Genomic DNA, 15,191 nt, shown 5'->3' with positions numbered 1-15,191 from the left:
TCCGGACCCCTCGAATGGACCGATGCAGGACTCCATTGGATGCAAAACCGGACCGCTCGGTCCGGACAGCTGTGGGCGTTTGAGGGTCAGATGCCCTAAACACCCATGTTCTTTGCCACAAACTCATATTACAGGTACCAAGATAAAAGTCAATGATATGGTTAAATCAATGTTGCAAGCTAGCTTTTCATCTTGTTTGTCGTGTTAACTAATGTGGTTTTTCTCTCCCACGCACAACAAGCCAACCCTCTTACTTCTTGTTGGTTGATTAATGTTGGGAATGCAAGCCAACCTTCTCACTCATGCATGCACACAAGGGATATTAATGTCTTCGGATGCTATTACGAGGCAAACGCCATCAATTTTGCCTCGATTAATATTAGTGACCTTGTATAGTTGCAAATTGTAATTTTGATAGTGGCTTTGTATATAAAAATGGAGGGAGTATTAAAAGTAAAGAAACATGTTCTCCACGTAAGGACTCTTCCGTTTGATTTGGACCAAATAAAAGAATTTTGATTTTTCTTTTAGGGGTATTTTTTTGATTTTCGTCCCATATTTTCCTTCTTTTTCTCCTCAGGCCCATCTCACGCTGTGACCCGACCTAACCCAACCCAAGCTCCTCCAATCCGACCCAAATGTGCCTCTAAAATCTCTCCTACGGTCCACCACCGGTTTGCCCTAGAGCCGCCGCGCCGTAGGTTACCGTCGCCGCCCACGCCTCCCCTCCGCCTCTGACGCGTATCGCCGCCGCCATCGCCGTGTACGTTCTGCATCCTCGCGTCACTCCGGTCTCCACCCTCTCGATATTCCTGGACGTTGGTCTTTGAGGTATGAGCTTATATTCAACCAGTGATTTCTAATCCCAAGCTGAGATACACAATACTGGGTGTGCCGGCCTAGATCCGCCTTTTGCCAGGAATGTGAACCATGATCGTGCCGCCGATTGTTGTTTGTAATTTCAGACCTCCACCCACACCCAAACTCCTCCGATCTGATCTCTGCAACAAGCATGGACATGTAGAGCCTTCTGCTCTTTTTTTGCTATGTTCTGACCTATATCTCTCATGTTTCTCTGCAACTAGCTAGTTTGCATATGAAGAATAGCTGGATTTGATCTAGTTTCTCGTCCAGTTGACATGCTTTTCTTTACTCAAGCAAAAAAATGCAGAATAGTGTGGATTATAACTGCTGTTTTGCCAAACAGAGGCACGAGCTTGCTTCTTTTTAGGTGGCAAATGACTTTTCAGATGTAAACAAATTATCAAACACTTTTGTACCAAATTTGTTTCTTATGGCGGCATGTAGTAGTAATAATTACCACTTTAACTAACAGCATAGCACAGAGGAGTGCAGCGCTGCTGCTCTTTTGAGGTTGTACTTGAGGTCTTTGGTGTGCTATCCATGAGCTTGGAAATTTCGGTTTAGAAAAGGTAGAAAAGATCCTACTTGTCACAACTGTCTGATAAGTGTAATTGAGCTATTTGTGGCACCAGTTATGTGTTTCAAAGTAGCTCATATATTATTATTATTATTATGTGGTTACATATTATTATTATTATTATGCTAGTTTATAGACGGTAACAAAACTGAGTGAGGATATGGTATAATGAGATTTCAAAAAATTGAGCTACAAATGCATGTGTATGGGTAATCTCACCTTCTCATAGTAAAGAGGTGATCATGGCAACCAACCAATTCTCATGCTTCCAATCCAATCAAACAACAAAAGGTGGTTATCCAACCAAGTCAACCCCACCCAACCAAACAACAAAGGTGGCTGGGGACATCCTCAGCCAACCCAGCCTTGCCTCGAACCAAACGACACCTTACTGAATGTGTAGTAGCTTCGATGTGCAAAATTCAGTGCCTTTGCATATATTTTCAGTTGCATTCGCAGATTCGCTAAATAATGTATTTTCTCTTTCCTTGTTTTGGTGGTGATTACTGTAGGCTGAGTAGATATTCTCTTAGCCAATGGCGAGGGAATCAAGTCCTGAGATAGATGATGAACTTTTCAATGAAGTTTATGGGAAAGCTTACAGCGGTCCAGTGGCATCTGCTGCAAATAGCGTGATACCTAAAGCAAATGATGAGAAGAAGCCCCTGACCTGTGAGAAGTCAGATGATGAAGATGAGCCCAGAGATCCCAATGCTGTCCCTACTGACTTCACTAGTAGAGAGGCTAGGGTTTGGGAGGCTAAAGCTAAGGCTACAGAAAGGAACTGGAAGAAAAGGAAGGAAGAAGAAATGATCTGTAAAATATGTGGAGAATCAGGTCATTTCACTCAGGTACTCCTTTCTCTGCTGAAACTAAAACTGGCATTTATTCTGATTACTTGATTGATATAAATACATAATGGACTACTGCACTTTGTTTTCTCCTTGCAGTGTGCTTGGATTTGTAGTTACACTCTTTACTGGACATAGTGAACTTAAACAACAATAATCTTTCCTGACATCACCTGTAAAGAACTGCCAGGCTTATCAATAGTCTTGCTTTATCCTTTGTGACCGGCAGCACCTAATTTTAGAAAAATATGCTTCAACCTTTTTTCAATCAAACAGCATTAAAACGTGATCATTATTATTTTTAGTGAAGTGTAGGTCCATGACTATATTTTTTTGGAATTGGTGTCTCCTCCATTTTGTCTTAATTGATAGTATTGAACTTAATTTCATAGTAATGGTCTTGTACTTCTGCAAAGTCTGGAAGGAAATCTTTCAGTTTTCTCGTTTAACCCAGCTATTTTCGTCCTGATGGATACAAAACTACAAATTCAATCGTGTATCAACAGCATTCATATTGTGTACACTGGCGCCAACAGCTGTGCACAGGTCTGCAGCCACACAGGCGTGCAAGCATGGGAATCGAGGAAGAATAGAAGGGCTACTTCAAGAGTCAGTTAGGAATAAAACCCAGAAGAGTTAAGGAGTCAGTTAGTATTGACAAATAGTCAGTTATCGAGCCCTTGTACGGAAGCTAACATCCTTATATAAGAATGCCCTGTAACCCCATCACAGGTTTATGGATAGCAATGGGATAAAAAGGTCTCTGTTTTCTTAAGTCTTCCCTCAGTTGATTCCCTTCATCACCCACTCTACTTCCAAGTTGTTGCAGCCCAACCTCTGTTCTGTCGATGTTTACCTCAGCTTTGTACTATCTTAACAACAATGCATAACATAAATAGCTGTTACAAGGCGGTGCATAACACAAACCGGTGGTATCATCCATCTAATTTTACTCTGATGGATAAATTCTAGACTTGTCATTCCTCATTCTTCCATTTGATGTTATATTTTATCGGAACCACATTACTGCAAATGATCAACCACATCGACACTAATAGCGACACTGACGTTGTATGCACATTGCTTATACACATTTATTCTCTAAATAGCTTCTTGCAAAACTATTACTGTTTACTATGTCCGCCAAATGGAAGTTTTGAGACATACTCTATATTTTTCCATCAATGTTATCATAGAAGTGTTAAAGACTTGTCCTTTAGTTTTACATATCCATCTTATCTTTCTTAATAGGGCTGTCCATCCACACTTGGAGCAAATAGGAGAAATGCAGATTTCTTTGAAAGAGTTCCAGCAAGAGATAAACAAGTCAGGGATCTTTTCACTGAGAGGACAATAAATCAGATTGAGAAGGATGTGGGCTGTAAAATCAGAATGGACGAGAAGTTCCTGTTTGTCAGTGGGAAAGATAGGTTAGTGCTAGCCAAAGGTGTAGATGCTGTGCATAAACTCATCCAGGACAGTAAGGGTAAACATAGTTCAAGCAGCCCAAAACGGGATCGTTCTAGATCTCCTGTGCGAAAATCAGTCGATTTTCGTCCCAGGCATTCTGATTCCCAATGGTCCCATAGCCCAAGAAATGTGTCGCGCTCTCAAAGTAAAGGTCACTATAATGAAAGGCCTGTAGATGCCCGCTTACATGATGATATTCCCAAGTGTCCAAAAGGATCTCCACAAGGTAGGGCATCCAAGCACACTGATCTTACAATTTGTTTGTCCGGGCAAATATTATGAGCCAGACATTTTAAACAACTCGAGCAAAAGAAATGCCTTTGGTCCCTTTTTGTTGTTTACCATCACGCTACAGTAACTTGTATGGTCCTTTTTGCAGCCAGAGGTAAGTTCTAGCTTTAAGTGCCCGAATACGATAAAGTGATGTCTGTCTGGTTATGATCAGACAAATTATCTTGAATACAACAAATTCCACGGTGAAAGATTTTAGACTTCTTTGAGTTGGCTGGCCTTGAATACATGTATTGTATCTGCCGTTATTCCTCCTTTCACCTTATAATAAAGTCTACTTAGGTATCTTAGTCATCTGGAACTAAAATCTATATCTTGCATGTTCTTCCTTTTGCTGAAGCTTATACCAACTATGGAGCAAAAGACCATCCAGTCCAATCAAAATCTCCATTTCGACCCTCTTATCTTGATGAACCCCTTAGATTACATGGTGGGAATAGCCAATATGCTGCGGCACATATGCCCAATAACTGCAGCACTGAGAGACATGGACCAGATGCCCATCTAGACCTTAAGTTTGACCTCCCTTCCTATCCACAAACTTTGGAAGAGCTTGAAATTGAGTTCAAAAGAGAAGCAATGGAATTAGCTAGAGCCCGTGACCAGGAGGAGGATGAAGAGAACTCTAAGCATCGCGAGGTAAATTTCTTTTTGGTATAGTATACTGCTTGAAAATTTTCTCTGTTAATAAATAAATTTGAAATTTTCTGTTATTTTGTCGTTTTATTAATTCTAACACTGTACCCTAGCCTTGTTTTACCAAGTTAAATGAATTTCAGATAAATTTGTATAACCATCCCACATAGAAGTATTAGAAAGTATGTAGCACAATAAACCACTTTACCCCAACTATGCGAATATGAAAACAAAATCCTCCAGATCTTTTTCTTCTTCAAAGTGTTGTTTTACATTTCTTGGTCTAAAAGCTGGTCTTTAGTAACTTCATGTAAACGTAGATTAAATATCAACCAAATGTCTCCGAATTTTGGGTTCTGGTATCGCAATGCCTTACTGCATCCGGCCTTTAAGTTGGAAAATATCCGCGCGTACCAAATTTTACTTGGTTATTCTAGCTGTACATGCCTTCTTATGTTAACAACTTTGAATTGGATGAGCAGTTGGTTTCAGTAAAAAAAAGTAGAGTTAAAATGAGCCCACTGAGTGTTTGAGGTCCCAATATACTTGTTCCCAGCATCTTGGAAGGACTGCACTTAAGATGGTGCATATCCACCACTAGTTTTTTTTAGGGAAAAAAATCTCTCATGACATCATTTGCCTGCCTTGTTAGAATTATGTAGTAACAGTTAGTTTCTTTACCAAAGGGCAAGACAACTTACACAACTTGCGAGGACTAATAATTTACTCCCTCCGTCCCAAATTACTGGTCACAGAAATGGATGTATCTAGAACTAAAATACATCTAGATACATCCATACCTGTGACAAGTAATTCGGGACGGAGGGAGTTTTTCTTTTGTTTGTTTTGTAAGTTGTAGCACACACTGTTCTATCTCCATTCACTTCTCAAATATTTAATCAAATGCTAGTGGCTGGTGCAAAGTAATATGATATTTGTATCCATTATTCACAATAAAATTTTGGTCATATGCTAGAAATGGGGTTTGTTGTAAAGGGAGACCAGTATAACCAGTAATTATGCCTATTCAAGTTTCAACCTTGCAGTACAGTTGTCTCGTAGTGTTTTACCTTTTATGTTGAACTGGCTTGCTACTTGACTGTGGTGTTTACTAATGAAATTCTTCTTTCTAATACAGTCACTTAGAGAAATGAGGGAGAACCACATGAAGAGTGTGTCGGTCACAAGGACTATGCAAGCAAGGAAGTGGGATGAATTTCTTGAACAAAGTTTTAAAAGGCAACAGCAAGCTCAGCAGACCTCATACGCCCAAACTGGGTATAGCGATTTTGATCAGAGAACTGCACATTATGCTGCTACTGGTCCACCAATTGATTCAAAGAACACATATCCATATGCTACTGATAACTATTCTGCTCCAAGGCGTCATGCTGCTTATGGCGAGTTTCAGCATGACAGACATGACGATTTAGGGAGGACCTATGGGCGATATTAGCCTGTGGAATGGCGGTGAGTTAACACTCGTTTTAGTCTTTTTATATCTTAGCTGTGCAATTCAAATGTATTTAGACTTAGCCTTCACATAGTTCAAGAAACTGGTACAAAGGTAAGGCGGTGTTCCAGGTAAGTTAGGTAAAGCGGTTACAGGGTCGCGACTACGTTACAACAATAGACACGGACTTGGTAACCTTCATCTTATTAGGAGGTGTTGACCCAATGTTCCCTCCATTTTTTTGAGTACCTAAGAGCGGTTCCTGAATTTTCAGGGCGCCTTTGTGAGGAATCTGAGTCAATGGTGTGCTACTTCTTAGCGCCTATTTTCTGTTATGTAGTTTCAGTCTTTCAGAAGGTAAGAATCTTAGTAAGCAACATTTGTTCCAGTTGCTCATTCTGTTGCAGTCTCCAGTACCATCACAAAGAAGCAGGAACTGTTAAAACGAAATTAAGACATCACATCGGCTGCTTTTCTTTTACTATGTTGAAACTGGTTGATGTTGTGGCCGTTTTGAACAGTATTTAACGTGATATTGGTCATTCATGTTTCTTCTTAATTTTCTGCCACACTGGTAACCGTATAAGGGAATTTGCTCCTATTTTGTTGCTAAATTGGATTTGAAAACTGGCATATCAGATCTGTGGACATCGCAGTTTATTGTATCCTTGTTTCTTATTCTCATCAAGGGTCATATGCAATGCTAGTACCCTTTTGGTGTAGAGTCATGCTGAGTATCATTTGAACTGCCAAAACGTCTTACATTTAGGAACAGAGGATGTAATTCTTTAGTTGTGAGAAAGTATAAAGTGGGTGACTGTTTGGAACAACTTCTAGCCTACCAAACTCAGTTAGCTATGCATCATCTTTTGCACTCACTACCACTTTGTAGGATTTGCACTGGAGGGTTGAAGAACTTATTTGCATGCATATATATAAATAGTCCAAGGCATTGTATCCAGGAGAAATAAAGTAACAATAAGTCCGCAATATTTCCTTTTGAGTTTCTATCTTTGCCGCCCAAACTGTGCTAGAGTTGGATATGAGTCCGGCAAGTTTATATGCTACTCGTTTGTTCTGTTCTTGAACAAATGGTGTAGTACTTTTGAGTGATTTTGCCTGGTAACCTGTAAAGATTTGAGCGTCAACTGGGCCAGCTATACCAAGTATCGCCAGGGCTTTGTTTGCAACGTGTATGCTGTTCACTTTTTTTTGAGAGAGTGTACGCTATTCCCTTGTGTAAAGAGAAGAATGAGATGCTCCTTGAGAAATGCATCACACTCACGCGTCATGCAGCAGTAATATGGTGACAGCTTCTGCTCCTGTTTATCGATTTAGGTTTTGTTGCTATCCTATGATATGAATCTTTAGTGAGTAGAGTGATTTTGGCACAAGTTCTAAGCCTTTTGAAAAAGCAATGTTGGATGAAATCTGCCGAAGTGATCCCTAAAGATCTGTGCTTATAACCGCACGGCAGTTGTGGTTAGCTTTTTCAAGCTGATTATAATTTGAATGATTGGATTGCGCTGTCAAAGAAAAAGATTTGTGCTTCTAGCAGCGTGTTTTTCTTGGCTGCCACGGTTACATTGACGGTGGTAGTACTGCTGAGGGAAGCAGGCGAAACCTATCTTTTTCTAGGGTAGGAAACCTATGTTTCTTGTAGTAGCACTTGTTGCAAGATTTTGCCTGTTAAGTAGCCTGTACAGATTTGAGCGTCAATTGGCACAGCTAAATTGACTCCAAAATGTGTTTCCAACGTCCATACCAAGTTTACATCAAATAGCAAGGGCTTTGTCTGCAAAGCGTTTGCTGTACAAATTTTGGCATGTTATGAGATTTATACACCAACCTCTGTATGATGATATAGACGTGTTCGCTGTATAGTTTGGCCAGACGTGTTCGCTGTATAGGTTGGCTAAATTTACTCAAGTTGCCAGGGTTTTGTTTTTGCACAAAACCTTTTCAACTAGATAGACAACAATAACATGATTTTTTCTTTGAGCTGACAACATGATAGTTAGCATAGGGCCTGACCACGTACCATATTAATGCCTAAATTTACTGAATAGTTGACTAACTTTTTGTATTTGCTTGGGGATAAAAAAGGAGAGAAAAATACCTACACAGCACATATAGGATAATACATTAATAAATACCCACCTGGGTCTACGGGCATCCATATATATATATATATCGTCCAAAAAAACAGAAAGTCATTTCTTTATAAACTTGATACATGCATAGAACGCTTGACAACGTGCGCTCCAAAAATGTTTTAGAATTATTGATTATTTTTGTTATTTTCTTAAATTTAAAAATGCTAAAGGAGTAGGATCATTATAGTGCATATTTATGCTATGGCGAGCAGTGGGGCTAAAGTATAGCATTGGCTCCCGTCAAAAAAAAAATAGCATTGGCTCAAGATCAGCTCGTTTTCGGATAAGCTACATAAGACAATAATACTCAGCTCAGTCGATCTTGATCCGACCCTAAAGTCTGAATCGATCCCAAATGGCTCTTGAGCCTCAGCTTTTCTTGCGCTACCCGTTTGACCATGCGCTGGCTCCATAGGAGGGCTCCCCCGAAACTCATAGGCGAGCCGCTTCATTCTTCCTTCCCCTCCGTTTTATCGTCCGCTAGCCGCGACTTGAGCAATCTCGCCAGATTCGCCAGGAAAGGCGTGTACACGAAGTAGCACGTCGTCGTCCAGCTCATCAGCCCCTGCCATCAACCAACAGCTCTCGCCATCAGATGATCTAGTAGGCCAGATGAAAATATGACAGTGGATGTTGCTACTTACGGTGCCAAACAGCTGGACGTCGGCATTGGGATAGCTCCAGCACTCGAGCAATCTGCAGCAGCAGCGATCGATGTTTGTAGGGACTAGAAGGATGAGCCGAGTAATGATTTGGGTGAAAATTTTACAGAGTGGAGTGGCGGTGCTGTTACCTGACGAGCGGGACCTCGGCGAGAGGGCAGGCGACGCCGACGAGGCAGGCCAGGGCGAAGCCGAGCCAGGAGCTGTCGAGGAAGAGCCACACGAACTCCGCCACGGCGAACAGCACGTACGCCTCCACGTTGCTCGGCACCCCCGCTCTGTACATCTCCGCGCTCAGCTCGATGAACAGGGCGAGGACTCTGCGGACCACAGCAGCCACGAAGTCAGAACGCACGCGCTGACGCCTGACGATGGACGCGCGGCGGCGGCGGCGGCACGGGGACATTTACATGAGCGACGTCGCCGTGTCGCGCGGGCTGCCGGTGGCCTTGGATCTCGGGGGCGCCCTCTCGTCCAGGAAGAGCTGGAGCAGCCCCACGGTGCAGTAGAACGCTCCGAGCAGGGGCGGCACCTGCGCCGGCGCGGCACGAGCAAACAACACCCGATCAGATCAGCGCTGAGGGGAAGGGTCGACGCACCGGACACGCCGCCGTTTACCAGGATGTGAGTGTGGAGGGGGCCCAGGTCGAGGGCGCCGTTTCCGTACACCTGGAGGCCGACGCGGGAGTGGATGCCGTCCAGGAGCGGCCCGAGGAGGAACCCCGCGCCGAAGAGGGCAGCGGAGACGGCCGGCCAGGCGCGCCCCAGGGGCCTACTACCGCCCTCGCGGTTCTGCAGGGCACGGGGAGGTTTGGACGAGGACAGCCGGATGGGTAGCTCGCGCCGGCGCCAGGGGGAGAAGGGACGCGGCGGCGCAGAGGCACCAGCGATGAGCACGGGGAGCATGTTTCTTATCCTGCGGGCTGTGGCAGAGCAGGAGTGCAGGACCACAAGTGGCGACTGCAAGCCCACCTTTCCCCTCATAGGAAGCCAAAAAAGAAGAAGGGCGACGCTAGGCTCCGGCTGACGGCACGGGCGCCACATCAGTCGGCGTGTTTGGTTAGGCACGTACAATGGTTGACACCCCCCAAAAAAACCGTACGATGGTTAATAAGAACAACTCTAATGGGGTGACTTGTTTTGTCCGTGGTCGTCCGTTTGGGTCGGCGCGGACAGAAAAGGCGACCCAACGCGCCAACCCAAATGGACACGCGTCCATTTTTCGTCCGCGGGCGACTCATTCTCGGCCTATTTTTTAGTCTGATTTGCGTCGGCGCGGACATGCGACGGACGCACGCGCGCGCTCGCCTACTCCTGTCCCCGGGCCCGCTGGTCTGTGGCACATTGGCCTCCCCTCCCTTCTCATCCCCCCGGCCAACAAGCAACCCTCGCCCCGCCTCCTCCATCACCGACGCCGCCGTCCATTTTTGCCGGCGACTCTTCCAGTTGCCGCCGCCTCCACATCCGCTCAGCAACGCCGCCCCTGCCCTCAGTCGCTCGTCGCCGCCGTTTTGCCGCCGGGGAGCAAACTGGTTCCCGCCGCCACTCCCCCCATCGCACAGTCGCCCGCGACCAAGAAGACGCCTCGCCGCCCCCCTCACATCCGACCGGCACGCTCGTCGGACGCCGGCATGGTAGCTAGCTGGTTTGTGGGCGCCGCGTCTCCCCTCGCGGGTTGTCTCCTTCGACGCCCGCAAGTTGTTCGACAGTTTGCCAAGGTACGCAAATGGACTCCGCCGACGAGTTTTTTTTCCACAATTTCCTTTGCTACTTCGATGATTCGTCGTCCGACGACGAGGATGAGATATTGGCTGCCGTGTTGGTCCATCACCACCTCAACAATCAGCAGCCGTGGTTCCGTGGCTCCATTTCGGGCCACCTTCCGGCGTTGAACCGTAACCGAGAGAGCGGGCATTTCCTTCTTTGGAAGGACTACTTTGATACAACAAACCCGTTGTTCAAACATCACAAATTCCGCCGCCGGTTTCATATGAGTAGGCATGTTTTCAACCGTATTAGAGAGGGAGTGGTCGGCTATGATGACTACTTCGAGTGCAAAGAGAATGCCGTCGGCAAGATTGGTTTCTCCTCTGATCAGAAATGCACTGCCGCCATCAGAATGCTTGCATACAGAGTGCCCGGTGATCTCATTGACGAGTATGTCCGTATGAGCGAGTCTACATGCCTAGAGGCCCTGTATAAGTTCTGCAAGGCTGTGATTGCTGTGTTTGGCCCTGAGTACTTGAGAGAGCCGACAGCTGAAGATACAACCCGTTTGTTGGCGATGAATGCCAGCAGGGGCTTCCCGGGGATGCTTGGCAGCATAGAGTGATTGCACTGTGAGTGGAAGAACTGCCCTTCTGCTTGGCAAGGGCAGTATAAGGGACATGTCAGGGCTTGCACTGTCATACTAGAGGCTGTGGCGTCTCAAGATCTCTGGATCTGGCACTCTTTCTTTGGCATGGCTGAATCACACAATGATATCAACGTGGTTCAATGCTCGCCGGTGTTTGCTAGGCTTGCCGAAGGCAACAGCCCATCAGTGAGCTTTACTGTCAACGGCCACAACTACGGCAAAGGGTACTATTTGGGTGACGGTATCTATCCTCAGTGGACCACTATTATCAAGACAATACCCAACCCTGTCGGAGAGAAAAAGAAAAGATTTGTCCAAGAGCAAGAGAGTGTTAGAAAGGATGTCGAGCGTGCCTTTGGTGTTTTGCAATCTCGATGGAGCATCGTTCAGTATCCTGCTAATACTTGGAGCACGCATAAACTATGGGAGGTGATGACTGCTTGTGTGATCATGCACAATATAATCGTAGAAGACGAGCGCCCAGAACGTCTGTACGATCAAGGCTTTCAGTTTCAGGGTGAGAATGTTGTGCCTGAGCATGGAGTAGCGGCAACATTTGAGCAGTTCACTCAGTTTCATGAAGACATGCGTGATTGGAAAACTCACGTGCAACTGCAAAATGATTTGGTTGAGCATATGTGGACTCATGTTGGCAACCAATAGATGTATCTTCTTTTATTCGTTTGCAAAACTATGTGAAACATTTTTATTTGTATTTGGCTTGTAAAACTACACTATTTATTTGGGTGGCTAAACTATTTTGCTTGTTATTTCATTTCATAATATGTTTGAATGCAAATCAATGTAAAATTGGGCGGCCAGCCGGCCACACCTGCACATATGGGTCGGTGCGTTGGGCGCGCTGCCGACCCATATGAAAAACAGGGCGGACGCCGGGCGGGTGGCCAACCCAAACGAACAAAAACCGGACGAAATAGCCGCCCGTTTGGGTCGGCCCGTTGGAGTTGCTCTAAGATAGTTTTTATATTAACTAGCAAAAGAGCCCGTACGTTGCAACGGAAGAGAAAACATAACACACGCTCTTAACTCAACAACCATCACTCAAGACCACAATAGGTCCATTTTCTTTATTTTTGTGAGGCATCATATTTGTGTTTCCGCTTATCCTCCTTCTCACCCCCGCCGGCGATGGCCTCGGTGTTCACAAAAAAAAATGTGTTGAATATGGTTAATCCTAAGACGTCTCTCTCCCCCCCCCTCTCTCTCTCCCTCTCCCTCTCCCCCCCCTCTCTCTCACTCTCACGATGAGAAATCTATTGTTTTCCCCTGTGACATTTTTCAAAGGTATGCATGTGTAGTTATCGATGTTTTCTTTTCCCTATATGGTTATAGTGGGGTGTTTATTTGCAATCTGGATCGCCGCCGGTATGAAAAAAACGGATCTTGCGCTAATTGTAAGTTCGCTTCCATAACAATATTTTAAAAATATTTAACAGGTAAAATTAACATCATATTTAGATTCCACACAATTTTCTAATAAAATTTCATATATAATATGTTAAAATCAAAGTTATAGTTTAAAAGTACAGATAATTTAGAAAATCATTTGGTTTGACTCAAATATATTCCAAAATAATATTGAAAAATACTTAACAGGTAAAAATAATCTTATATTCATATTCTACATATTTTTCTAATCAAATTTCATATATAACATGTTCAAATCGGAGTTACGGTTTAAAAGATATGGATGATTTTAAAAAGCATTTGTTTGACTTAAATATGATCCGCGGATGAATTACCTAAAACATCAGGTTTTTTTTCGAAAAATGTAAAATAACGGTTCAGGTGTGACTTAAATCCGGACGGCGGGTTGATTTCAAGAAAAGACATGGATTTCCGTGTAAAATACGAAAATAACGATTCGTTTTAACTTAAAACAGGACTGCGGGTTGAATTCTCTAAAATAGAGGGACTTTTCTGAAAAATGCCATGACGGATGAAAGAAAACCAATTTGCTTTATTATTACTAGCAAAAGAGCCTGTGCGTTGCAACGGGAGAAAAAACATAACACACGCTCTTAACTCAACCACCATCACTCAAGACCACAATAGGTCCATCTCCTTTATTTTTGTGAGGCATCATATTTGTGTTGCCGCTTATCCTCCTTCTCATCCTCGCCGGCGATGGCCTCGGTGTTCACACAAAACAACAAAAAACGCGTGTTGAATATGGTTAATCCTAAGGCGTCTCTCTCTTCCTCTCTCCTTCCTCTCCCTCCCTTTCTCTCTCTCGCTCGCTTTCTCTCACTCTCGCGATGAGAAATCTGTTGTTTTTCCCTGCGATATTTTTCAGAGGTATGCATGTGTAGTTATCGATGTTTTCTTTTCCGTATATGGTTATAGTGGGGTGTTTATTTGCAATCCGGATCGCCGCCGGTATGAAAAAAAAAATCTTGCGCTATAAATTATAAGTTTGCTTCCATAATAATATTTAAAAAATATTTAACAGGTAAAATTAACATCATATTTAGATTCCACACATTTTTCTAATAAAATTTCATATATAATATGTTAAAATCAAAGCTACGGTTTAAAAGATAAAGATAATTTAGAAAATCATTTGGTTTGACTCAAATATATTTCAAAATAATATATAAAAATACTTAACAGGTAAAAATAATCTCATATTCATATTTTACATATTTTTCTAATCAAATTCCATATATAACATGTTTAAATCGGAGTTACGGTTTAAAAGATATGGATGATTTTAAAAAGCATTTGTTTGACTTAAATATGATCCGCGGATGAATTACCTAAAACATCAGGGGGGGTCGAAAAATGTAAAATAACGCTTCGGGTGTGACTTAAATCCGGACGGCGGGTTGATTTCAAGAAAAGGCAGGGACTTTTGTGTAAAATACGAAAATAATGATTCGTTTTAACTAAAAACAGGACTGCGGGTTGAATTCCTTGAAATAGAGGGACTTTTCTGCAAAATGCCATCACGAAAGAAACCCAATTTGCTTTATTATTAGGTAAAGATTATGTAAAGATTCTTGTATGTAGTTTGGGAGCCGCTACGCTGCGGTTGGTGGATGTATTAGAAACATCCGCCATATGGAGCTTCGTTGGATCAGCGCCCTTCCAGCCGTCAGATCTAACCACCGCGCCCGCATGACCACCTCCTTACTTTCTGCAACAACCACTCAGTTTCGGAAACAAATTCCCCTGTCAGCCGTCTAGTGCAGCGCTAGCTCCCACTATCGCAAAAGCCCTACCGGCGGTGCGCGGGGGAACTAGTCCTTCGGCGCAAAATCCACCGCCTTGTGAGCCATCCATTCGATGAACCTTGTAATTCTGCAACAAGACTCTTGTTGCAAAATCTTCACTTCTACAATTTTCTGTAACAAGACGCTTGTTGCAAAAACTTTTCTTTTCTAGTTTCAACAAGACCCATGTTGCAAAACCTTTCTTCCCTAATTTTCTGCAACAAAACCCTTGTTGCAAAAATTGGAACAACATCTACCGCCGCGGCTAATTTTCTACAACACCACTCATGTTTCAAAAAATTGCAACATCTCTGAGTGCGTTCCGCACTTGCATAGTCGTCGTTCCCCGCCGTTCCGCAACAATGCGGTTGTTGCAGAAACTTATCTCAAGACAGCGGCGAGGTTGATGGTGCTTGACGCCAGCATGGCGGATCTCGGCGGATCCGTCGATCCAGTCGGTGAGGAGGCATTTGGCTGCGGCGATCCAACATGGATGCCCTTGTCAACGACGACCTAGGCGGGCAATTCCTCTTGCGCACTCGATGGGCAACATAGGGGTCGCCTCTGGCTCATCGTGCACACGTGTTGCAAGAGACGCAGCTATCATCTCGTCCTCGGCACTCCGGCCACCGGTGCCCG

The 15,191-nt window shown here is 43.8% G+C and overlaps 3 protein-coding genes across 4 annotated transcripts; 2 read left to right on the top strand and 1 right to left on the bottom strand.

The window, feature by feature from the left end:
• The first annotated feature begins 596 nt into the window (after window positions 1-596).
• LOC125543557 (Zinc knuckle (CCHC-type) family protein) lies at window positions 597-6,701 on the top strand. 2 transcript variants are annotated; one of them, XM_048706930.2, is made up of 6 exons: window positions 597-831; window positions 1,954-2,292; window positions 3,544-3,988; window positions 4,394-4,692; window positions 5,828-6,159; window positions 6,417-6,701. In XM_048706930.2, exons 2-5 carry the CDS (start codon window positions 1,978-1,980, stop codon window positions 6,143-6,145), a joined length of 1,377 nt encoding a protein of 458 aa, XP_048562887.2. In that variant the 5' UTR covers window positions 597-831; window positions 1,954-1,977; the 3' UTR covers window positions 6,146-6,159; window positions 6,417-6,701. The 2 variants fall into 2 exon arrangements, with proteins under 2 accessions (XP_048562887.2, XP_048562888.2); XM_048706931.2 differs by having other exon boundaries at window positions 598-763.
• A 1,608-nt stretch (window positions 6,702-8,309) lies between these two features.
• On the bottom strand, window positions 8,310-9,988 carry LOC125543558 (insulin-induced protein). Its single transcript, XM_048706932.2, has 5 exons — window positions 9,579-9,988; window positions 9,371-9,492; window positions 9,092-9,280; window positions 8,943-8,994; window positions 8,310-8,863 (listed from the first exon to the last, which is right to left on the bottom strand). The coding sequence occupies exons 1-5, from the start codon at window positions 9,942-9,944 to the stop codon at window positions 8,747-8,749; spliced, it is 846 nt and encodes a 281-aa protein (XP_048562889.1). The 5' UTR covers window positions 9,945-9,988; the 3' UTR covers window positions 8,310-8,746.
• Window positions 9,989-10,686: 698 nt separating this feature from the next.
• LOC147979132 (uncharacterized) lies at window positions 10,687-11,292 on the top strand. The gene has a single exon (XM_087515053.1). The coding sequence runs from the start codon at window positions 10,687-10,689 to the stop codon at window positions 11,290-11,292; it is 606 nt and encodes a 201-aa protein (XP_087371179.1).
• Window positions 11,293-15,191: the final 3,899 nt, after the last annotated feature.

Source organism: Triticum urartu, chromosome 3A (genome assembly GCF_056163025.1).
Source record: "Triticum urartu cultivar PI428250 chromosome 3A, HENAU_Tu73, whole genome shotgun sequence".
Lineage (NCBI taxonomy): Eukaryota > Viridiplantae > Streptophyta > Magnoliopsida > Poales > Poaceae > Triticum > Triticum urartu.
Note: the sequence above shows the minus strand (reverse complement) of the source record. Positions and strands in the feature narration are given on the sequence as shown.